Source organism: Anas platyrhynchos, chromosome 11 (assembly GCF_047663525.1).
Source record: "Anas platyrhynchos isolate ZD024472 breed Pekin duck chromosome 11, IASCAAS_PekinDuck_T2T, whole genome shotgun sequence".
Taxonomy (NCBI): domain Eukaryota; kingdom Metazoa; phylum Chordata; class Aves; order Anseriformes; family Anatidae; genus Anas; species Anas platyrhynchos.
Window position 1 is genome coordinate 21,566,559 of NC_092597.1, and position 23,901 is coordinate 21,590,459.

Consider the following 23,901-nt stretch of genomic DNA (forward strand, 5'->3'; position numbering starts at 1 on the left):
CACTTCCCTGCTTCAGGGCACTTTAATCAGAGCACAAGTCCAATTAGAAGGAAACGTGCTGCTTCTCATTTCCCCTACTGTTTCTGCCAGCAGGATGAGCTTTGTAGGTACTTTTCCCTGGCTTCTATGACTGTACAAGATGTGACGGCTATCAAGTTGCTTTGAACTGGCTTTTGTAGATATTCCCGAGCTTTATCCTAAATTTGTTTTCTAACTGCTATCAAAAGTGTGCTAAAAATTGCTTCAGACCACGAGTGAACATTTTTGCTAGCAAACAAACAGAACACATTAATTTGCTTTTCTGTGTTTTGTCACTTTGGACAGAAACTCTATTTTTTATACAACGCAGGACAAAATTAAGTCAGCTAAAAGTGCTTGCCAAAAGAAAAGCTTTTTATTATTTTTAGAACTTACAACTATTAAAGCTTTAATTACTCCTACTGATGCAGAAAACCATTCTTACTGAGGAAAGCATCTAAAATGTGTTTCATTGTCATTTCTTGACTTTAGCAAGATTCAGGTATGTTTCCAAAACTATGAAGGTGTTGGTAGATGCTGAACAAACTTCACACAAACAAAAGACACTCCTTGCCTGCAGACTCCCACTCTAAACTACTCTGCTCGTACAGATCAGGCATGCAACACAGCAGGCAAGCTATAGAAGCTTAAAGGCTGTGGGCTGTTCAGAAGGTTATTTGTAGCACTGTGTGCTACAAAAATTAATCAGACCCTACTCTGTGATGGTTTAAAAAAAAAAAAAAAAAAAAAAGGTTGGATAAGCATTCACTGCAATCTTGTCTAGCTTTATACTTTGAGTTGCTCTGTCTCCCAGGAGGCAGCCAAAAGGAAAAGAAAAAACCATCCTCAAACAATGCACGCAGGCAGCTCACATGGAATCTGGACTTACTGGTCACAGATTAAATGGACTCTGAGGTAATGAAAATCTGATCTGCTCAACAAAAGGAAATGAATATTACAGCTGGTTACTGTGGCTAACAATGCATCCCGATGCTTTTAGACATTTTCACCATGTTCACCAGATGGAGACTTTGGAAATGGGTGATTTGTGAAGGAAGAGGATATTGGTTTTTATATTTTAACTCCTTACCGTGACTGGCAGGGGTGTGTGTTACATTTCCTGACCTGGGGCTCAGGGCGATTCACTCGCTGGCAGTCACTGTCATTCACCAGTGTCATGGTCTTGTTAATAATTCGAGTACAGGACACAATTGTTTTCCGTTCGCCTGTAAGTAAAGTAAAAAAACTATGCTGAAAAACAGGAAACTAGTTGCTAAGAACAAGAATGTGTAAACTCATTAACTAGGTCTCCCTACTATCTTTACAAGATGCAATTTACACAACCCTACAAACACTGTAAGCAATCTTATTTCCACTTGTCTTACTTCTTTACTGTTCTGGTTTTGTGCTTTTCTTTTCTTCTTCAGAAAAGCTACAAATCTCTCCCCAGTAATTGTAAAATTGACTGCTCCACAAGAACAACACATTGGGCTTTCTCCTTCTAGCGCTTAATGGGAAAACAATCTTGAAAACAATTTGCTTTCATTTCTGGTTCCTCCTTCACATGTTACAGTGCCCTGTAATCACCCAGGACAGATGCTCCAGCTATGTAAACTGGAGACACAACCACCCGCCCCTCGGTGACTGATAATGACAGGACAGCTGCCTCTTGCTGCTCCCAGTACAGGAGGAGTCAGGTTGAAAAGCAGTAACGAGGCTTCAAGAGTGATAAACTGGGTTTATCTGTATTACACAAAGTGGTGAAATTTAGTCACCAAATTAAAATATTTCTGATCTTCCTCTCCCTCCATTTACGCTGCTTAAAAAACCTTGCTAGTAAGAGACATCTCAGGAGTAGTCAACTTTTCCCGAACAAACTAATTCTTGTGTATCAGATATTTCCTTGAGACAGCAGAACTGTGGCCCTCTGGAATCAGCTCTCCTCTGTGCCAGAAGGAAAGCGGTGTCATGAGGCAGCATGACAGTAACCAGATGAGACAAAGAAAATGCCATTCCTGCACCATATGACTTCGCCTTGCTGCTAATTGTTTTGTTTTCTCAGCTCCTCTTGTAACCCTCAGCTCGCAACAGACTGACTCTGTTCATGATTTACAGCAGATAATTCAAAATAACTCAAATTCTGTTAATATAGGATTTGTACAAGTCTGTATGGAAGTTATTGATGGCTAAATTGATTGATGCAGTTCAGGATCAAACCGCACAAAGGGAAGAGGCCCTTCCCAGGTTGGATAAGTAGTAAAAGCATCTGACAACCAAAGCATATGAGATCAATTGCCATTCAAGCTACTATTGATGGAAGTCCTGTTGCCAGGTAGTGATAGAATTCAGGTATGTGGCAGGCTTGTTACACAGTTCAGAAAAGCCACAAATTTACTACTCTTTCAGGCGAGGGCTTAATGGCTCTAACAAATTGTTTTAAAAGGTGAATAAAAGTGTCCATTTTAAGATAACGTTTTTTTACAGAAAAAAAATCGATGATTTCAGTATACTGAGGGCAGTGAACCTTCAAACAAGGAGATGAGCACTCTTTTCCTGTGTTATAAAATATGATAAATAACCAGGTAAACTTGTGAAGAAAAACTGGCCAGAAGGCATGGAAATGATCCATGTTCCTCAAGGACAACCCTACTTCTTCCAGCACTGGAAATTCAGCCGACAGTGGCTGACAAACCGGCCTCTGGCTTCAAAGGCATCAAATCCCCCCGAGGGTTTCAACAAATCTGTTTCAGGGATCATCTGAAAAGTGTGATTTGCAATGTGCTAATGTACTCCCAGAAAGTCCACCCCACATTAAGAGGGTCTGATGCAATCCTCCAGGAGTTGTCACAGCAGCACTGCTCCCATTTCATCCCCGGGGAAGGAAATGTCTTTCAGCGAACATGTCTGAACACCTGTGGAAACTCTACTCCAAGAATGTGACGGAGGTTTGAGATATGAGGCTGCACGCAGCGCCTTGAGCCATCCGCAGAGCACTAAGCCAGGTGCAGTCCCAGCCTAGAGTAACAAGCCGACAAAGCAGTGTCCCTGCCAAAACGCTGGGTGAAAATTAACTGTGGGGATGCAGACGATAGCTGGGAGAGCTGGTGAGAACGAGCTCTCGTCTGAGTTCATTATGGCAACATACATCACCAGGGCCAGCTTCCTTCATGTTCTGGCGACACCGCCTTCTGCAGGCACCTCTAACGGCTGGTGTCTGCAGGCGCTGGACAAGTCCCACCAAGCTTCCAAAAGGCCTCACCTCCTCCACACTGCACGCTGCACCCTTCCCATCCGCTGTGCGTCCAGATGTACAAAGAATCCTGTTGCTTTTCTGGCTCGCTTCTGTTTTCAGCAGTATAGTTTACAGGAATGGTGTATTCATAATGAATTCCATAATTCTGGTCATGAAATAACAGCACCTGGTTGAGCAGGAAAAGAAAGACTGTTAAGACATACTGTGAACTGGGAAAGCTAACAGAATGCAGAGACAGTAATTCTAGAAATGCTGTTTCAGGTCCATATTTCCAAAATGTAAGTAGTTCATGACAGGCAACCAAACCTTTATCTAGGAACCTGAAATTACAGTAGTGTTGGCAATCCAGGGCCTCTGTGAGAGCACTAACAGCTCATGATTTGTGAGTATTTGAAATAATCAAGGAGATATCTAAGCCTGGAATCTGGTACATGACTATTACTGTTGTGTAAGTCTCAAATGTGATCAGCAAGCCAGTATCTAAAGAGAAATAGTAACACAACAGGAAGCATTAAATCACCAGTTTTCAAATAACTATTTTAATGAGTGTCTACAGTTAAAAATAACATCCCTCATCATACCTGTCCTACTTTTGTTTTCCAGAAAGCAGGGTGTTTCCAAGTCTCATACACAGACCCAGGCTTCTGGATGGGGAACTTAGTAGAGAATGGGGAAATCTACAGATCATGGTCCTGGGCAGCCTGCTCTATGCTACCCTGATTGAGAAGGGCAGATGAACAAAATAATCTCCAGATATCTCTCAGCTTTCAACTGTTCTGACTTTGATTCTGTGAGCTGCAGCATTTACTGTTGCATTTGAGTTGAGCTGCAGCAGTCCAGTTTGAAGGCAGAAGAATTTATTAATGCATCTGAAGGCACAACATGACCCTTCTCAAAGCAAAACAAAGCAATGAAAGCAAAAAAATCACATGCTTCCTGGAAAATGTGGCACTCAAAATGAGGGTGGCTATTCCTGCTGAAAGCTGTAGGAGCAGGACTTTGTCATCTCAGAAGCCTGAGGATGGCAAGGTGCAGCTGTATCATCCAGCTGCTGGCAGCATGTGTATTTCCATAGCCCTGCACATTGCTGGAAGGAGGTGAAACCTGCTTTCAACAGCAAACTGATTGCTTCCCATGGAGTTACATGTGACGTCTTTAGTGTTATTATTCTGGAATTTACTGACCATTAAAAAACGCTGAGGAACAGAGAAAAATGCTTAACTGTTCACCACAGGCAAATGACAGTTCTGGTCGTGTTCTCATTTACATGTCGGGTTTCATTTGGCTCTCAATTCCACTGGCTTAAGCCAGAAGTGACTAGAAGACACCCAATACAGTATCAGGCCCATGGATTATCACTCTAATACAAAAATCAAAGAATTACTACTGTAATGCTGATGCAGTGGTGTTATACTTATTATCCCATAATCTCAGTAGCATTAGACTGGTGAATTCTGCTGGCTCTTGGCACCTACTGGAACAGGAGCAGCACCCTAGCTAAGATATTTTAAGTAGGGGCTGTCAAAATGAAGCAAGCAGCTGCCCAATCAAAAAAAAAAGCAAACTTAAAAATGCTATTTTATCTCAACAATCATTGCTTCCCATTAAAATTGGCAGAAATCACTCCTACTTTACCAATGATTTCACTAAAGCTGTCGTATGCTCGTTTAACCAAAAATCCCCCACCATATGTGCTAAAATAAAGTGTCCAGCTTGTAGCCACCGACATCCTGGAGGTCTATGGGGCAACACAAACTCAGCACCTGGGAGTTGCTCTCCACGGCGCAGATTTCAGGCAGAAAAACATCTTTCAGAAGATATTGGAAACAAAGGTATGATTTTGCTTCAGCTACAGAGGGAGCCTTCCTACCAGAACTGAATGCCAAAGTTGCAACTAGTTAGCCATCATTACAAAGATGGATCTATATACTTTTCTTCACAATTAGAAATACCAGGCATGCAGCAGCAGAGCTCAAGTACTGCTCTGGCAGTTTAAGTGCACGGGATACAGGCAGCTTGTTCTACAGAATCGATCAATCAGTCTTGTCTAAAGCATCTTTATGCTTTGGGAGTGTCTGGTTGTCCTCTGTTGCCAAAAGGAGGTCTAGCACAGGCCTAGTTACACAAACATTAATTTCTCCAAGAAATATACTTACAGCAACGCACTTGGAGAAATGCCTCAAGTATTAAAAACCAGCCCCTAAAAAGAAATCCTTATTATCTCAATATGGGAGCAAGACTAGTGAATCTAAAGGCCCATATGAAACCAATTTCATGCAATTTCGTAGCCACATATAATTGGTGTGTGTGTGTATGTGTGTATAATTGGTTTCAAATGCAGGTCACAATGGATTGACTGAAGCTTCTGGCTCTTTGTCAGTCCAGTGTATTCCACCACTGTTTGAACAACAGTTTTCTATTTAGGGGTAACTGGTAACCATCCTGCCATTCTTGCGCTGAAAGAATGAAACCCACTACCCTTTATCAAGGAAAAGATTAATATCTGATCTGGAGAAAAGACTTCACGCGTGCTTTGTTTATGACTGGCAATGATTTTCAGACACATGTTTTTTTTTAATGGACTGGTAACTTTTACTTTCCTCTTTTTTAATCATTTCAGGAAGATTTTGCTCTTATCTGCTGAAAAAGTCTGTACCTGAATCTGATACTCATGGGGAACCTTGTAATCACTATGTTATTTATTTGTTATTAACTGTGTTTCCTGTGTTATTTTCTTTTATTTTCTTACTTTTTATTTTCTTACTTCTTAGTGAAGGAGAAACAGCATTTCTTTAAAATCAGAGTTCTACTGATGCTGAAGTTTGCAAAATGCTGGTACCAGATTTTACTGCAATAAGTCTCAACCCAGCAATGCTCTGGGAAGTTCCTAGAGCTGGCAAAGGAATCCTGCACAGCATGTTCACAAGGTTAGGAAGATCTTGCAAGTACAAGATATTTTGTCAATGTCCTGGTGTCAGAAGGGAAGATTTGCGTTAAGGCCAAACTCAAGGAGATGTTGATTTTTCTTGATGATGAGCATAGCTCCTTTATACAGGGCAGACCCTGCATTACGTGGTCAGGAGAAGGCCGATGTGCCTAAACCCAACTCACTGACTGTTTCAGATGTAAACTGAATCCAGCATTACCCTGGTCTGTATATGAGCCTGGTACACTCACACATCTGTCTGATAAGAAAAAAAACACCTCATCTTCCCTGTATTTTGACACAGGAAAGGCACTAACAAAGTGGATTTTTTTTTTGTTTTGTTTTTTGTTTGTTTTGTGAGTGTGAAAAGTTCAAGCAACTTCTGAGCTTTTCAGACTCAGCTGTCAGATGTTTTACAGTGAATGTCAATGAGAAAAAAAATAAGATGAAGAAAGGGAGAGATTTCTAATACTTAGGAGTACTTTAAGTTAGTCTTCATTGAACAAACACAACAAAAAGTCACAAGGAAAAGAAACTGCACACAGAAAAATGTAATTGAATAAAAAAGTCATAGTAAACAATGCAAATATTAAAATACTCTATCTTTGTATGAAAACCTCTCTATAGAAATCTTGAAGCTTTACACAAAGTTTCAACTAGTTAACACATCTGTGAGACAGCCATTAATAGAGTTATCTTATAGGTAGAAACATTCAGGTTACCACTGACATCAAGGGACTAGCCCATGAATCACCCCATCACCCAAATTAACAGAAGGACTATGCTGAACATTAGCAAGACCTTCAAGAACAGCTTAAAACATATAAAACTTAAAAAAAAGAAAAAAAAAAAAAGAAAACAAGAAACATTTCTGTATGCAATGAAGCCACTACAGAGTCAAATTCATATGTATCATCTCTACATGCAAAATGTTCATTTTTTTCTATAGGAGCAACAATGTGTTTAAATAAAGAGTATGTTTTGGCATAAGCTAAGAAGGAATTTTGGCAAAATTTCTATTCATGTATGTGAGCAGGTATGTCCATGAAGGAAAGAAGGCTCCTGGAAACCTATGGACTCTAGCATGAACCTGTCACATTATCTATGGCACATTACAGGAACGTCCTGTAATGGAAATGGTTTTACTGGGACACTGCATGTTCCCCAAGTTATTTTTAAGTAGTGAGGTAGTTATCTCCAGCCCTTCCAATGCTGCAAAAGAATTCAAGGAGAAGCAACACTGCATACCTGTAAGAAACTCTAGTGAGGAAGCAATCAAAATTTAACTTTCATCTAGAATATAAACCCTTTAGGTTGCATCACTTAAGAAACACAAACAAAGGATATAAAGTTACCATCAAGTGCAGTGGTATTTTAGTTGGTCCTTTGGCAGAGATTTTCTCCCACAGACCCCTTCGCACGTACCGGACAGTAGTGCCTGCGATCTGAAACTCACCAGGAAGCTCAATTTTCCAGTCGCTGTTAATGGATCTCTTACTGGAATCTTTTAAAGCTGGAAAGAATCAAATATCGTGGAATGAAATGAAAGCAAATATGTAATTACAAATAGGCTACTGACTACACTGACTGACGATTAGGCTACTGACTACACTGACTGAAGACTGAGCTTCTTTCTCAGCCCACTTGAAGTGCAAGATGCAGCAGGCTTGTAACAGACACAAGTTTAGAAGATAAATTAAGTATAATTTTAGCTGACTTATCTAGAGGTTACTAACTTGTGCATATTCTGTATTTCAGTTGCTGAAGGAATTTCTAATTACATTGACATTACCATTAAGTAAAAATAATATCATATAAACTGGTATTGCTAAGGTTTTACTACCTACAATTATTAGGTTCCACTTTTCAAAGAAGCAAAGTTCTCCGGGTTCAAAACTTTGAATGTTCTCTGTGTCATTCCTCTGCCAGAGAATTTAAAGGGAGGGGGAAAAAAAAAGCGTGCAGCAGCAGTTTACAAATGAAAAGGAAGGAACGGTAACTACCCACTGTCCTTGGAAAAAAAGGACTACTAATTCAGGACTAAATGGTAGAACTCTTCCAGAGTTTGATCTATTTCAGGAGCATGCCTGAAGAACACGTGGATTTATGGCATGTTGTTGAATTCAGTTCCATACATACAGTTCTTTGCAAAGGAAAGCCTGTGCAAGTAAAATGCTTTTCTTTGATTTTCAGTGAAGAAAGATTTGATCTGTGTTTAAGGTAAGACTAAAATACTACAGCGTTGTGCTGACAAGCAAAAACCACAAAGCAGTGACTGACTAGGAGCAGTGCAAACCCTATTAGCCCATTTTGCTTATCCAAGCTAAGCGGAATACAGATTGGGAAGAGAAAGCATAATTAGAAAACAATTAGTTAGAGCCATAATTCTTCCTGGAATAGCCCAATTATTATTAGTCAAAGGTTTACGGAGTAAACTTACACAGGTTTTTGTAAAAGGAACGTGTCTGGTATATCAAAAATTACCACAAATCACTTTTAGGATTCTTCTCAAATCTAACTATTTAGATGTTAATCTTAGAAAAATGGATGGTACCATAAACATGGACACATACACCAAATTGGTAGACATGATATAAGGATCTAATACCACAAAGTAGCTGCTAGAGGACAACCTGAAGCGAATTCTGGTAAAACAGTTACACAGACACTGTTACACTCTTAAAGCCATTAAAACCAGTACCTGGGGCAAACAGGATGAGAGCACCAGTGGCTGTAAACAGAAGCCTGGTTTGCAAAGCAAGATCTGTCTATTTTTATGTAAAGTGTCTATATGACTGAAGTCTGGCAGCAGCTGAGTTTGATGATTCCCATTCAGACAGTACATAACGAAACCTATTCAAATATTCAAGCATTAGCAAAAAACTCATAGATCATTTCTCTCTAAACTCTCCTTCCAAATGGAGCAAGACAACTCTGCTTTTTTTTTTTTTTTTTTTACTTTCCAAGCAGAATGAATTTCTGAAATTACATTTTCCTAAACTTGCCTTGAGAAAAAAAAAATAATCCATGAAATCTTTCTGTTGATACACTTACTTTTAAGTGCATATCTTTAAGTGCAAAATCTAACTTCTGCTGTGTGTCCTCCATAACTCAAACATTGAACAGTTACAAAGGCAAGTCAAGTTACAAGGCAGACTGGTCAGTGAACTTGGCAGATCAGTGTAATAACCCCTTTGCTCAAGCCCGGAAGGCAGAATATTCCAACCTGCAACAACTGCCTAAAAGCGTAATTTAATGCGCCCCTTAGGTTGCTCTCAATTACTCCAGAGACTTTTTTTTTTCAGTTAAAAAGCTGGAGAGTCATTACAAAGCTCCAGCATCAGAAATAAACCAAGCTGATAGTCAGGATATTGCCTGATGCCTTCTTTGCTCTCAAAACAGAACGCAGAAACAAGTGATATACTGTCTGTGCCTGCGTGTGATGGAAAGCAGGACACAAAGAAAAAATATCAGCAGGCAACGCAGAGCCTGACACAGGCACTTTGCTTTCAGAGTTCGTGAGCTGGAGCCGCATGCATCATGTCAGCTGCTGCAAGACCACATCCGTCCCGTCTGATGCACATCCTCTGTGCATCACTAAGGGCAAAAAGAAAGCCATATTACAGAAGGAATCCCTGTAATATGATTATTGACAGGGAAAGATTTGCTTATCCAAAATGGGAAAAATTGGAGAATTGCGTCCTTTCTTCCAGGAGAACTTACTGCATCAGCAACACTGCTATTCTTCAAATACTGAAAAGCAACTCTAAGGGCACCTGATTTCTGTGACTTAGTGCAAGGTGATCTCAGGATTTCTGTGTTTTCTACAGTACGATGGAAACACAGTTATTCAGACGTCTGGGTGATGCATTGAGGGAAGAGAAAATTGGCAGACCCTGTTTTAAGAGAGTGAAAGTCCCAGGCCCCGCTGTGGAGATCCACGTACTATGGTCGAGTCTGCCGTGACAGACAGCAGAGGCTGTTTTGCAGTTACTGGGCTCCCTTAGTTCAAGGTTAACTGTGTCTCTTGGCTAAGCCTTTAACACGATGTTTTCTCAACCTCCAGCATTTCAAGCCTATTCTCTTCCAGTAAAAAATATAACCCTGGCTTGCACTTCACTCAGTGTGTTGCAAGAAGGTAAGAGGAGATGATTTAAAGCCTTTTCAAGTCAATAGGAAAAGCTCCCATTGTCATCCCTTTGGATCAAGTCCCCAAAGCCAGCAAATCCTTACAGCTGTGTGTAGGCTACACGTAATTCCCTAAAATGCTTAGGAGAGCAGGAGCTGGACTTGTCAACTGCACAACACACCTGACTTTTCTGTTTGGTCTGATTTCCTAGGAGGATTGTTTATTGTAATACTGGACTAATCTACGTGGACCTTCTTTTTATTCTGGCTGGCCTTGTCTACGACCATTTAAATAGCTACCACAGTGAAGGCCCCTTCAAGACCTGAAGGGTCAGCTCATCCCTTCCTCAAATGACATTTCAGAGGATGGAAATCCCTGTTAGTTTTCCCTTTAGGGGATTTCCTGAACAAGCTTTTATTTGGCTCAACAGGAGAAGTTGAGCCTCCATATCCTAAAGAGGTTACTAAAGGCAACAGACGACTCCTGAAGTGATTTCAGAGCAGGGCACCATCTCACCTTCTTTCTGCCACTCCACGTACAGGGGACACACATGTTCCGAGGCACCTCAGCGCCATCATCTATGCTGTTTAAATAATCCCTGTCATACTTTATGGCCAGGTCAACCTGCATTCTCCTGAACAATGCCTAGGATGGGTCAGGCCATTGCGGGGTCCCTTCCCAACAAGCAGCACCAAGGCAGCCCTCTGCCTAGGTGCTGACAACCGGCCTCAGTGCCCAGCTATGTTTTGGGGCTCATTTAATTTAAAGACCGAAAATTTTACGAAGTGTCCTGTGCAAACTTCAGACAATTCCGAAGCAGGATTGTTTTCCTCTGCCAAAGCTGAGTGGCTTCCACGCTGCTCAAAGGCTTGAGGCCACAACCATGACTAATCAAAGCTGGGGATGAGATAAAACTATCTCCACAGCAGCGCAGCTGACTAGCAAAAATCTCACGGCCCATGCTCACAAGAGCGTTTGAGAGCTTGAATGACTAAAACTATGCTTTGGATCCAACTCATCATCAAAGGACGACAGCTTGCTGGTAAAAAACAAAATGTTTAATCTTTGTGGATCTCTCTTCTGGGAAAGGTTTGATTTTGATTGCTGCAGGCACTGTTCCCTAAGTAACAGAGCAGGAGAGTCTGGAAACAGCCCCAAAGGGCTCACTAAGGATTGCAGGAGTTCCACTGGAGATTCAGCAGAGGATCTGAGCCAAAGCGCTTTCACCACAGCTTCTCTTCACTCGGTGCAAGTGCCCCAAGCTGGCTGCAGCTCTCCTGGGTCCCTACGCCTCAACCAGGGCAGCAAAGCACAGCTCTCTCCCTTCTCCCCATGGTGGGAGCATTTAGGCAGTAGCAAGCATCCACACTCTTACATCTCTGAGCTGATTCCTGGCTCGAAGCTGTACAGTAGAAGAACATTAAGGAAAAGGAACCCTAGCAACAACCCATAACTCCTTTTCTTGTTGGCTCAAAGACAGGAACTGACCAATCTGTTTCTAAACCTGGCACCTTGTCAGATCTTTATTTCCACCTTGGGTCCCTCCAGCTTGCTTCCCAGCCTGTGGACACAAACTGCCGAGGCATTTCCTGTTCAAGGTGGTTTTTAAGCATTGCAGCCAGCCAAGCCAGCCAGCGTGGGTTGCCTGTAGGTGGAGGGAAATTCTTCAGGCACTGCTCCCAGCACATGGAATAATGATTCCAAATTATGCTGGGCTCAAATCCAAAACACTGTACCTGGTTCTGAGTGGAAATAGGACCTGATTGGGCTCAGCTTTGATGGTGTAACTGAAAAAGAAAATCCTTTCACACTCGGATCTGGATTTACAATGCATTATGAGGCCTAACGGAGTGACCAGAATTTAGTCTCCTTGGTCATCTTTTTGTCCTGTTGGAACACTCCTGCTGCTACTTAATAACTGAGGTTAGCAAGACACTGGGCATCTTTTCCTTATGCCCAGTGCTCCTGGAAAGAACTTTTTGATCTAAAATCTGTAGAATTTTTATCTGTCTTCATGGGACACATACAAGGGCCAAGTCCTGCTCTTAAATGTCCGTGAATTCCAATGTTCACCACCTATTGGAGAAATACCTGCTTAAGTCAAGGTTAACTGGTCACAACAAAGGGCTAGCTCCACATAGGAATCTCGCTGTTGCAGCTATCTGCCAAAGCCCAAACCCCTGACAAATAACCTGTGTAAATCCCACCAAGACAAACAAAAAGGTTGGCTCCCAGCAGACAGAGTATTTGCAAAGCCCAAGGAAACACTGGCTCTCATTGTTCCACCAGTTCTTTGCTATGTCAAACATCTTACGTGTAGGCGTAATCCTCTCCCAGCAAGCTGGCTGCAGCACTAGCAGAAATAGTACCAGCAGGGACACATGCTTCTTACCAAGAAGTGGTACAAATGGCAACGTTTTTGCCAAGGATCCCAGCCCGAGCTTTGCTACTGCCTCCATGCATAGCCATGAACACGTTTTGACACCTCAGCTTCCCCTTCTGCACAATGGGAGGGCAGCAAGCTTTGTGATCCTCTCAGAGTTTCTACCACAGGCCTGATATATCCCTGGACGCAATCCCATCTTCCAGTGCTTTTCTACCCTGAAACCTCACAGTGTCTCCACTCTGAGAAGCTCACTTTGAGAGAACCAGAACATACACAAGTGAAAACAGTACCTAATACTTTCCAGGCTAAGCATCAGCTGGAACATACATCTGTTCCGACCACTGCTATGAGAACATCAGGCTATGGAAGGGCTGAAACACTGATAGATCCCGCACCTCAGAATGCAGAATCAGGTCTTGAGAACAGCACCAAGTGAAAACCTGCTGCTGCAGGCAATGGGGCAGGCAACATCATGGTTAGATCCTTAAGGGACATCAGTTCCCCTGTGCTGCCTTTGTTCCAGTCTGAGCTTGGAGCCTTTCTGTTGGTATCTCTGCCAATCCTTCCTTTAAATGCACGGCTCTCTTTTCCACTCCCTCCCTAAGTGCGGGCAGCTATGTTCAACCCAGCGCCAAATGTTGTTCAGAAATCCTTATGTCTACATAAACGTGTTGTTTGGTCCTTTCCAGTTGCACAAGGGCCTTCTAAGTGTCATGTACTATCACGTCAAGCAAGTATCATGAAATCAAGCCACAAAAGTAGAGAGATCGAAACAATAACAAAATCAAAGCCACTTTGTGAAAACAACAAACCCATCACTTACAAGGCATTTAGAGAAGCATCATTTTAACAGAGAACAGAGCTGAGTTTTGAAGGAAAATATTTTTTGTTCTGTCTTTTTACCCAGAAAACTGTGAGCAGGTTTGTCCTCAACCACTCTGATCCGTCGGGCACCTGCAGGGATCACAGCTGCTTCGATGTAACCTGTGGCAACAGAAGGGCAGATGGATGAGAACAACCCACGGGCAGCCAGAGGCATCAATCATTCAGTATCTCACCATGAAAAAATCAACTCCTGCCCAGATATCTGTGATGTGAAATCCAGTTTCTGATAGATACTCCTGTCATCTCCTCTTAAAAAGATCCCTGCTCCTGGCTGCGATCGCTGTCTGAAAGGACTCACCTCCACAGAACATTTGGATGATGCCTAAGCAGAACAGGAGGAATTAGTGGGACATGTGGGAAAAATAACTTTGTTTTCACTTGCACATTAGCTTTATATAAATGTTCTGGAGGATATAATAGTTAACAGCCTCTTTGCATTGGGCTGCTAAACCGAATTCCACAGCTCAGATTTAATGTAACAACAGAGCTGAAACTTTGTCAGAGACTGACCATCTCCAAGTGCTGCCAGCAGAAACAAGACGTGCCAAATGAGACCATCCGAGCATCTGACAAGGTAGGGAAGTTTTTACAGCACCCCATCAGATTTTTATGGAATTCTCTTGGTCTTTATTTTTCTGAAACTCTGTTGGCCTCTTCATGCTTCCTTCGACAACCAGCAATATGATGTAATTACCCTACTATTCACTAACAGAATAACAGTAAGAATAATAAGGAGCTACAAGGAAACGTAGCGTGTTTTCCCCCACCACAGAGCCATGTGGAGTTACATACTTGTTCCATGGGGTGAAACTGCTGCCTTTAAACTAAAAAGCTGAGGAGCATTAGGGCCCGTTTCAAAGGCCTGGGAGTCAGGGAAAGTTTTTCCACTGGCTTCATTGGACTCTGAATCAGCCCCCTGTAAATGACACTAATCTCATCACAACCATGATTTGATTCTTTCTAATTGGCCACCCAGTTTACTTTGCAGTGTGTTACTTGGCACATCTTATGGATTATTGCTCTCCTGTTTCTTTTACATGTTAAGTAGCTTATTCTGTATGTTCCCTCATTCCCCTTCTCTCCCCTCCTTTTTGTCTTCATAAAGGGCCGTGTGAAGCTCTTCTGTGTCAGCTCTGCCTTTATGGAAATCAAGGGCAAGCTACAGCAAGAGCTTGGAGAACTGCTAGAGCAAGGAGCAGAGGCTCCTCTAGCATTCAGCAAGATTTGGGGAACTATTTCAGGGACAAGCGCAGCTGAATGGCCACGCTTCTGCTACACTGATAAGAAAAGCCTTAAAGAAGGATGCTGACAACCCAATGCATCTCAGGACTAAGTGACTCTCTTGCCACCATGACATGGAGTGAGTCAGACAGGAATTCTGGGTTTCAGGCTGTCTGAACAAGCAGTGTCCAGCCTCTTTGGTGTCATATCAATGAGGCCTGATTGCTTGGGTTTTATGAGGGTCACTGGGTGGACAGCTGATTTGGGCTAGACACAGTCCCTCTTTCCCTGATCGCTGCATCTGAATCACACTTACTGTTTGACCTTTCAGTTCAGTTCAGTTCTTTCTGCATGTTTTCTTCCTTACTTCTCTCTTACTCGGTGTATCTCAGAAATAGTCACTTAGCCTTGCAGGTAAAACAGAAAGAGGGACAGCAGAACTGCAAACCATGTCTGGGTACTCTTAAATGCAATACAAAATTCTGTTATAAAATCAAATCAAACAGATGTTGGATTTCACTCTAGACGCTGCCAGGAGTTGTCTTTTTCATCAGCTGAGATACCAAATGACAGTAAATACAGAGTGTTCCAGAAATCAAACAACCTCACCGCACCCCATGCACCTGCATACAACCCCGACCAACAGCTGCCACCAGCCATGCGCACACGGCAAAGGTGTGATTAACACCAGCCCGTCCCGGGGAAACCAGCCCTGTTACACACCTCAACACCCTGTTAGGAAGCCACTTTGGAACATGCCCAAGGTTCAGGTAATTTAACATACCTATTCGGGTACTATTACTTAAAATTAAAATTGTTTGCCAGATATGAATGTCCAGAACTAACTCATGCAAGGGTTGAATGCAAATTTGGGCTGAATTTAGTGGCAAGCCAGTCACTGGCTTCACTGAGCTTTGGATCTGTCCCCTGACCGAGAGCAGCCGGGAGCGTCACAGTGCTTTGGAGCTGGGTGAGCTGGGGAGCCATGCCTGAGGTCCAGCTAGTGCCATAAATACACTCTCGTTTCATCACTGTGTCATGAGAGGAACACCACGTGGAAAAGCTGACTTTTCTGCTCCTTTTTACAATGGTAAATAGTGGAGTGCAAGCTATTAATACGGTATTAGTTGTGGAGACTGTTTGGTTTGGTCTTATACCAGATTTTTCTCCTCATGTAATTTCTAATCCTGATTGATGGCTTTGGGGGGCTGTATTCACAGCTCCTGAGTAAGAAGAAACACACCGAGCTAACTCACCGAGATCATGCAGCACAAACCCAACTGCTGGCCTTTACTGCTTCTTCAGTGAGCTGTGAACCACTCTGCAGTTGTACGAACCTGACCTGTCCTTTCAGAGAGGAAGCAGAGATCTTGGGCATGTACCAAAAGCAGCATCTTTACACCCTTGGTCATTATCTCTAGCAATATTGTGCGAGTTAGTGATCAAATCCTACTGCAAACATACTGTACACCATCCATGCAAATTTGCCACAGGTACAAACTCGGACAGCTACCACCGCTCCAGTCTGGTCCTTAGTGCTAATGCGATGCTGCTGGTCCCAAAATAATCCTGATCTTTGAGATAACTGCACCAGAAAACATCTTCACTGTTTTCAAGGCACTTTTTATTAAGCGAACTGTCACTGCAGATTGCCAGAAAGATTACCAAGTGTCAGCTAGTAAGACCAAAAAAAGTCTCAAGAGTTGGCCCGGCGTCAAGAAGTCTCAAAGATCTGTTAGGTCTTAGGATAATTGTCTGCAATGCAGGGGTCTGCAAGGTTGGGCTTCAAGTTCTGCTTTAAATGAGGCATTGGTTAAAGACTGATGAGATTTGGCAACTATCAGGCAGTATTTCAAGTAATTTCACCCATAAATCAGCCTGTTAAGATGAAGCTTTGAAAGTACAACAGGAGAGCTTCATTATTTGATAATTTATAGTGCTGTATGCAGTATGCTCCACCTTGGGAACAGTTACTTTGGCATGCACCAATCTTTCTGGACAATCTGCATTACATCAGTGTCTCAGGAATGTAAGACCATGATTGAAGCAAATCCTAGATACAAATTATATGGTGTAACTCGTATTAGGAGAGACACCAGAACAAAGATGCGGCTTTGTCATCAAGGAGATGAATATGTGAACAGTGGCTACTGTATCTTCATTTAAATGCTGGAGAGATTTGCAAGAGGAAAGCATTTCACACAGGGAAATCCACTGTTAGCTGTTGTTACTCTCAGAATGAAGAGAAAGTTTAGTATGAACTTCACAACGTCACTGATGCACTGCAAAACCACTTTCCCAGCTCACATCCCAGTGAAAGACAGACTCCAAGGTAAAGGGGAAATTATCCCATGGCTGAAAGCACCGATCTGTAGGCACTGTGCCTTCGTGTCCCATCCCTGTACACACATGACAATAAATGTGAGATGTCAGCAGTGCTCACCCCGTTATCAGGCTTCCCCATCAGAACAAAGATCTCAGGGTGGAAGCCAAGGAAACCAGGCTGCCCTGTCCACCTAGGCGTATCAGTTCCCATGACCCTTCCCATCCTGCACCTTTTACCGAGTGCTGGTTTCTGCAGTGGAGTGCAAAAACATCCAGCAGTAAGTACATAACCATCTTTGGAGCAGCTGCGCTGATTCTCTCTTGCTATTATCCTGAGAGTAATTCCCTCATCAGCACCTGTCCGCTTCCAGCCATGGGATAGCTCATTTGGAAGAAAATCCTATCACCGGAGAGCCATGGATAGATTTCAAAGCCTCCTACTATTCCTGCAAAGTTGGTTGTGAGTATCTCTCTTATATGTTCTGCTTAAACCCTTGTAAGACACCCCAGGAGTTATCCCTGGGGCACTATTTTGTCATCATTTAGATGTACGCCCTACTGACAAGAAATGAGTTTCTTGCATTGTGTAAAGATGCTCCTAGCCAGCACTACAGCACCACTGTCCAAATTTCCTTTATTTGTTTTAAATATGTGCTGGAAAAATAAAGTATGAAATAAAAGGCCTGTGTTTTCATCATCTTACAAATAGAAATTGCTAGCAAAGATGCACTAGTCATCTCCCAAAACAACAGTCAGAACTGGCACATATCACCATATTGTGCTCTGCAATTAAAAAACTCCAAATAACTAGGGTTCTTTTGGATCCCAAGCAAAGAGCTGCAATGAAAATGTTGATATGGGTGAGAAAAATCAACAGTGACAGATGCAAAGGAAAATGGCTCATTCTTGATGCAGGTCTGAGCACTACAGGCCCGGACTTGGAGTCTGGACAGACACCCTAGTGAGTAATACAGATCAGCTACCCAACTGTCCTCTAGTTCTAGGTCCCTTGTACAGTGACAGGGAGGCTGAGATGGACTTCAGAACAAGCCCGTGTTTATTTTTATTTTTTAAATTGTTTCATAGCACTAGGTACAGGGCATGGTGCCAGTCAGAAGTAAAATCTCAATCTAAACAGCGCATTCGGCCGGCCTACTGAGGACAGCCAGCTGCACAGAAGTGTATGTGACATTCAGCATCACAACAAGAAACAGGCCCAGTATTTTTTATTTGGTTAATGAAAATTTATCTCTCTTTCACTTCTTCTAAAAGGAAAGGATCTGTTCTTGGTATCTGTGAAAAAACAAACTAACTAGTAAAAGGTCTTGAAGTTTATCCATGGCTTTTGATACCCATCTCCCCATCTCATCCAACCAAAAGAAGACGAAGAACCAACACCAAAGGACATCACCAGCACCCACGAACACTGCAAACAGCATTCAAGTATCTTACACGAGAAACACTTGGGAACAGCCTTTGCCTTTGTCATCACACATGTGGAAACCTTCTTACAATGACTATTGGTGACTAAGAAACAGAAAGGAGTTGGTATGGGTTTAGTTCCATAAATAGGGCTCCACAACACCATCTGCAGTCACAGGACATGGAGCCAACTCGCGGTCAGTGGAGTCCCACCTGTAGAGCAGCTGAAGATCTCACCCAAAGAAGCAGTTGCAATTCCCAAAGCAGACACCGCACCAAAACAATCAACAGCTCGATATTTGAAAGCTATTCTCTACTGAGATAACCCATCGGCATACTTAATGCAGGATGCTGGCCTCAACATGGATTGCAGCAAGTCTGTGAGCATTTGCAACCGACCTGTGCAATCACTTGCATATCCAAAGCCTAAATTTGTATTTCGTGTTCACATTTGACCAGAGTTCTGTCAGGTTTCTGTACGTTTGCTTAAGGACTTATTGAAAGAAAAAAAGGACTTTTTTTTTTTTCTTGAGTAACCAAATGCTCACTTGTGATACCTCAGATCTAACACCACAGCTTTGCCTGCTGCACGAGATTCAGTAAGTTAACCCAAGGACCTGACTGCAAAACACCAGTATATGAATATAAATTGATATAAATGGATGCATAAAATCTTTGCAGAATTGGGGTCAGAAATCCTACATCAAAAGAACAAGTCTATATTCAGTATGTAACATAGAAGAAACCCAAAAGCAGGAAAACAGGAACAGGGAATAAATAAAGTGTAAATATTCCTTTGTTGTTAGTAGGCTAGGATGTTCATTAAAAGAGCATAAATAATAAAAAAAAAAGCAAGGATGATTTTCAACCTAGAAGACTACTTACTATATCATGGATGATCATTTTTAAAATCGTTACTCCCAAAAATAAAATTCCCTTTAAAAAATAATAAATCAAAGCCTCTAACAAATCTCTATGAGATTACTATTTTAAAACTAATTTCCTGTGAGTTCCGTGAGATGGGTAAAGGTGGAAGCACTTAAAAGGGCTCCGTGGCATCGACAACGCAACCTTGTGACCAGTTTGCACTTCTAAGATGATCATCGGAGAAGAAGAATCAGTAAATGCCTGAAGAGCCTAATGCAAACCATGATCCCGTCAGCCATTTCTTCCCACTAGGCAACACGGCACTGGGGGTGAATCCCTCCTGCAGCGTCCTGGCAGCTGCACAACCCGTTAAGGTCGAGTCTGTTCTGTTCCTACAGCCTTGTAAAGTTACCACCCTCAGGCAGTTTGTCTAGCTGGGAATTAGTGCAACTTCCTGGCAGTGACCCAGCCATTTCTTATTATCTACCCGAGATGTTTTGTAGTCTAATTGGAAAAGATAAAAGATAGTTCTCTTCAGGAGCCACCGGGAAGTTCAGGAACAGCTGTAAAATCTGCTACAGAAAGAGAGACTATTTTTTTTTCAACTGAAAAGAGGAACTTTTTACACCATTTCTGTCAAGTGCGAATGCCTTGACACAAATAGGTGGAAAATAACCAGGACAAAAGAGTCAAAGGCAATAAAGCAGGAAATTATTCAGCAGGTTGGCCTAGCAATGCCACAGCATGAATGTGCTCCAGAAAGCCGTGGTGGAGGTGGGAAATCCCACCTGCACCTCACAGGAGGTGACAGGTCACAGCTGGCCCCACAGATAAGAAGGAGGAGGATGCAGAGGAAGAGGCCAATGAACAAAATCACTTTAGTGCTGAGACCTTGATTCAAGGAAGCCACAAAGCACTTGTGCTGTTTCAGTAACCAACCACAACTGGAGCGTGTGCTTAAATGAAATCTCTGGGTGCTTTGCTGAACTCAGTCCTGGAGTAGCACACTTTCAATGTATTTATGCACACAGAAACGGCAGCTCTCTATTCCCTGAATGTGAAATCACTTTTGCTGGACAATTGCTTCTTCCTGGAGCAGCTTGTGAGTCCTGAATCTGGCTTTCCCTCCCTTTGCCGGGTTTGGATGAATGGTAACAAGGTTTCTCAGAAGCATGGAACAGAAACTCTGGAACAAAGACTAATTCAAACACCAAGCTGCACATACATTAATGTTTAACAACAGAGGGGAAAGTCTTAAGTCTGACCAGAAGCTCTTTTATGCTATACTGGATGCTATTGCTGGCAGGGATTCAGTAATAATATTCACAGGGGAGGGCTTTTTTATTTAGCTGAGATACACTGATTATAGCTTGAATCATCTGGAACATACAATGTGCATCATTCAGAGCTCCCAAAGAGCTCAAGGATGGTGCTGAAATCAGACTTCCCTCCCACTGGAGAAGATCCTACGATTTTATCTGTTATTTAACATCAACAGCACCGGCAGCTTTCAAAATGAGAAACTTCGTTCTGAATTTCAGAGAGAAGGAACGGCTGCTATCTGGGCAACTGAATAAGAAGCAGGCAGAATATCACAGCTGAATTTTGCTTTGTGTCCCTAGACAGATTCTGTTGTTTTAAATAAGAAACAGTTTTGAATACTGCACAGCTCCATCAGGCGTGATCCTGAGAAGTTCTCAGCACTCCCAACTCACCACCTAACAAGAGGCTCAGTAAATGGTAAGACTGAATGCTGAGTATCTATCTTTGGAGAGTTACTCAAAGGCAAGACGAGGGAGGAGTCAGTATTTTCATTCTTGCATATCTTTTCACTGATTCCTTGTCACACACTTCTACAGAACCTTTCCTGGCAGCACCACTGGCTGGAAAGGGAGAAAATCAGTGGAGCCAGCGGTGTCAGACCCCTACCCATCATCTGCAAAAGTCGGATGTCATGAACAGTTTTATGATATTATAAATCAGAAATCATGCAAATTCAGAGAACAGCTGCCCTCTAATGTGTTCATCAGCACAGGTGAGTCAAATGCTATCCAAGAAGAGCTATACTGCCTCTCTTTAACTCTCCTCAAGCAGTTAAGAGAACCTCCGCTCTGCTGAAATGCTGCTGAGGGTTACTCACCCATCCCCTTCGTGTGGTTGAAGTCGCCTTTCACCACTTTACAGGTTTTGCCATCACCACTGCAGATTCCACAGCGATCCTCTTTGGCAGCTGAACCAATGATTCCATCGCAGCCAATTTTCTAATGACAACAACCAGAGGTCCCCAATTATTTTGTTTGCAAGGTTAAAGTATCTCTAAACATTGATGTCAAGACTACGATAGACACCTGACTGAAAACCTGAACAGGAGGAACTGAACGCTGTGAATCAGTGGAGCATTCATTTGGAACAGTGTTGAGCTGGTTATTTAGCAACCCCCTTCCCTAACACTAAGAGCACGAACTTTGAATCAGAAGACATTACTGAAGAGAGTTTCAAAACCACTAGTTATTCCAGGTATCATCACGGATTTCACACTAACCCACTCTAGCTTCCTTCAAACAACAACAACAAAAGATTAAAACAGTATTTCATGTTTGTACAGCAATTTCCACCTAAGGAACTCAAAGACATCCCACAGAAATGCACCAGCACTGTGACACTTAGTTTAGAGAAGAGAAAAATGTGACTTGCTTAAATGGCCATTAACCCAAGTAACCAGAACCCTGGTCTCAGTCTCTCACCTCACCAAAAGTCAGGGTGCTGTTGTAAGTTTCAGCATGGGGCTCACTGAACGAGCCCTGCCTCTGGATTGGGATCTTACCAGGGAGTGACTGTGCTTTGGCAACACCTGAAAAAAAAGCTCACCAATAAAATGACTCAAGATACCTGCAGTGCAAAAATACTTCAATGGAATCAGGTCAGGTTCATATATGGCCACTACGTACCATACGATTTTATGAAAATTCACAGATATTTCCACTGTACTAAGAACTGACATTCATTTGTAAAAAAAAATAATTAAAAATAATCATGATTTCATCTAAAGCTTCATTTAAAATGGCATTTTCAGAGTTTTCAATACCTAGTAAAACTGTTTCCAATAACAATATAGCTGTCTGTGAGGGCTGCAGAACTAGAGCAGTCACAGTATTCTCCCTGCAGCTACAGAGGCTGTCACGGTGACCTTCCCTATTCACAAACCATTGCCAGGTTCTGGTGGTGACCACTGACCACAAGACTTTTGGATCTCGAGGTTAGTAAGACAAAATTACAATGTGATTGAACATCATGGTATTATTCTAATTAGTCTGTGTGAATTGTTCTCTGTCCTTGTAAGACTCCAAATTATCAGCAATTCAGTCTTAATAGACAAACTTTGGCTGAAATAAGAGTTCTGATTATGCAAGTTATTAGCAGGGATTCAGCTGTAAGTTGCAGATTCCCTCTCTGTAGATAAACAATTCCTTGGCAAATGAGTTAGCAGGACTGTCACCAGTAACGCTTATTGGAACAAGGCTGTTGCGTCTCTCCCTTCCTTGCCTTCTTATAATAAAGCCAGAGGAACACTGGAACAATTAAAATAATGAGAATTTTGAAAAACGGGTTAAGCAGGGAAAGATGAAGAGAACTTGGGCTGTTTATCTGAGGCTGCCTGCGTGTTAAGTAATGTAATTTGGACCTGAACTCAAGCATTCCCCTTGCTTCAGAAGACACTGGCCACTGCTTAAATCCAGATGTATTACAGGGATCAAAGAATGCCAGCATTTGGATTTGTTCTGATGCAGTGTTTGTCTGCATAAATCAGTAGAGACAGATAAATGCTGAAAAAAAATGATCATCCTTACATAAACGCATACAAGTGAGATGCTGCTCATTAACTAGAGCAGTATCTAAGTTGGTAGGCAAGGACTACAGAAAAAAAAAACACACACACAAAAAAAAAAGCAAAAAAACCCCACAACTATATAAATGGGAATTAAGTAAAGTTGAAGAGGACCATGGAGTTTTTGGCAGTTCCAATTCTCAGGGCTAAACTTCACACCCATGTCCAACAAATAATGTGGGGATATTGAATATGATTCTGCCCCCAAAACAGAAGGATGTCCCAGCAGTTCTCCTTCCAGGCAAATAAATGTGATTTATTAATGGGCTTGCTGAAAGACAGCTGGAAATCCATGCCTGCCTGCCACCCTGCTGAGATACTGGAAAGGCTGCGTTTAATTTAAGGCTCTTGTGCTATCTTTTATTGCGCTGCATTGTTATTAGCACTATGTGAGCATACAAATGAATAAAGGGAATATAATGAGTGCTGAACCACACTTATTCCCAGCGCTCCATGAGGAGTCTGTAGGACTATAACGGAGGCAGGCAGGGAACAGGGGGTGAGCAATCACATGGTTTGCATTTACGCTGCAGCTTCCCAGTTAATGGAAGCCACTGCAAGCAAACAAAGCCTCTGAAAGAGT

General features: G+C 42.2%; 1 protein-coding gene across 2 annotated transcripts in view; it reads right to left on the reverse strand.

Annotated features, from left to right (window-relative positions):
* Positions 1-23,901, reverse strand: part of ADAMTS17 (ADAM metallopeptidase with thrombospondin type 1 motif 17) — a 172,407-nt gene that overhangs the window by 37,686 nt on the left and 110,820 nt on the right. Inside the window, exons 15-20 of one of the 2 annotated variants that reach the window (XM_027465887.3) lie at positions 21,573-21,693; positions 18,596-18,670; positions 13,616-13,696; positions 7,553-7,710; positions 3,278-3,437; positions 1,109-1,244 (exon numbers count right to left, since the gene is read on the reverse strand). In XM_027465887.3, coding sequence (XP_027321688.2) covers positions 1,109-1,244; positions 3,278-3,437; positions 7,553-7,710; positions 13,616-13,696; positions 18,596-18,670; positions 21,573-21,693 — 731 coding nt within the window. The remainder of the gene's footprint in view (positions 1-1,108; positions 1,245-3,277; positions 3,438-7,552; positions 7,711-13,615; positions 13,697-18,595; positions 18,671-21,572; positions 21,694-23,901) is intronic. The other variant, XM_027465888.3, reaches the window with a different exon arrangement.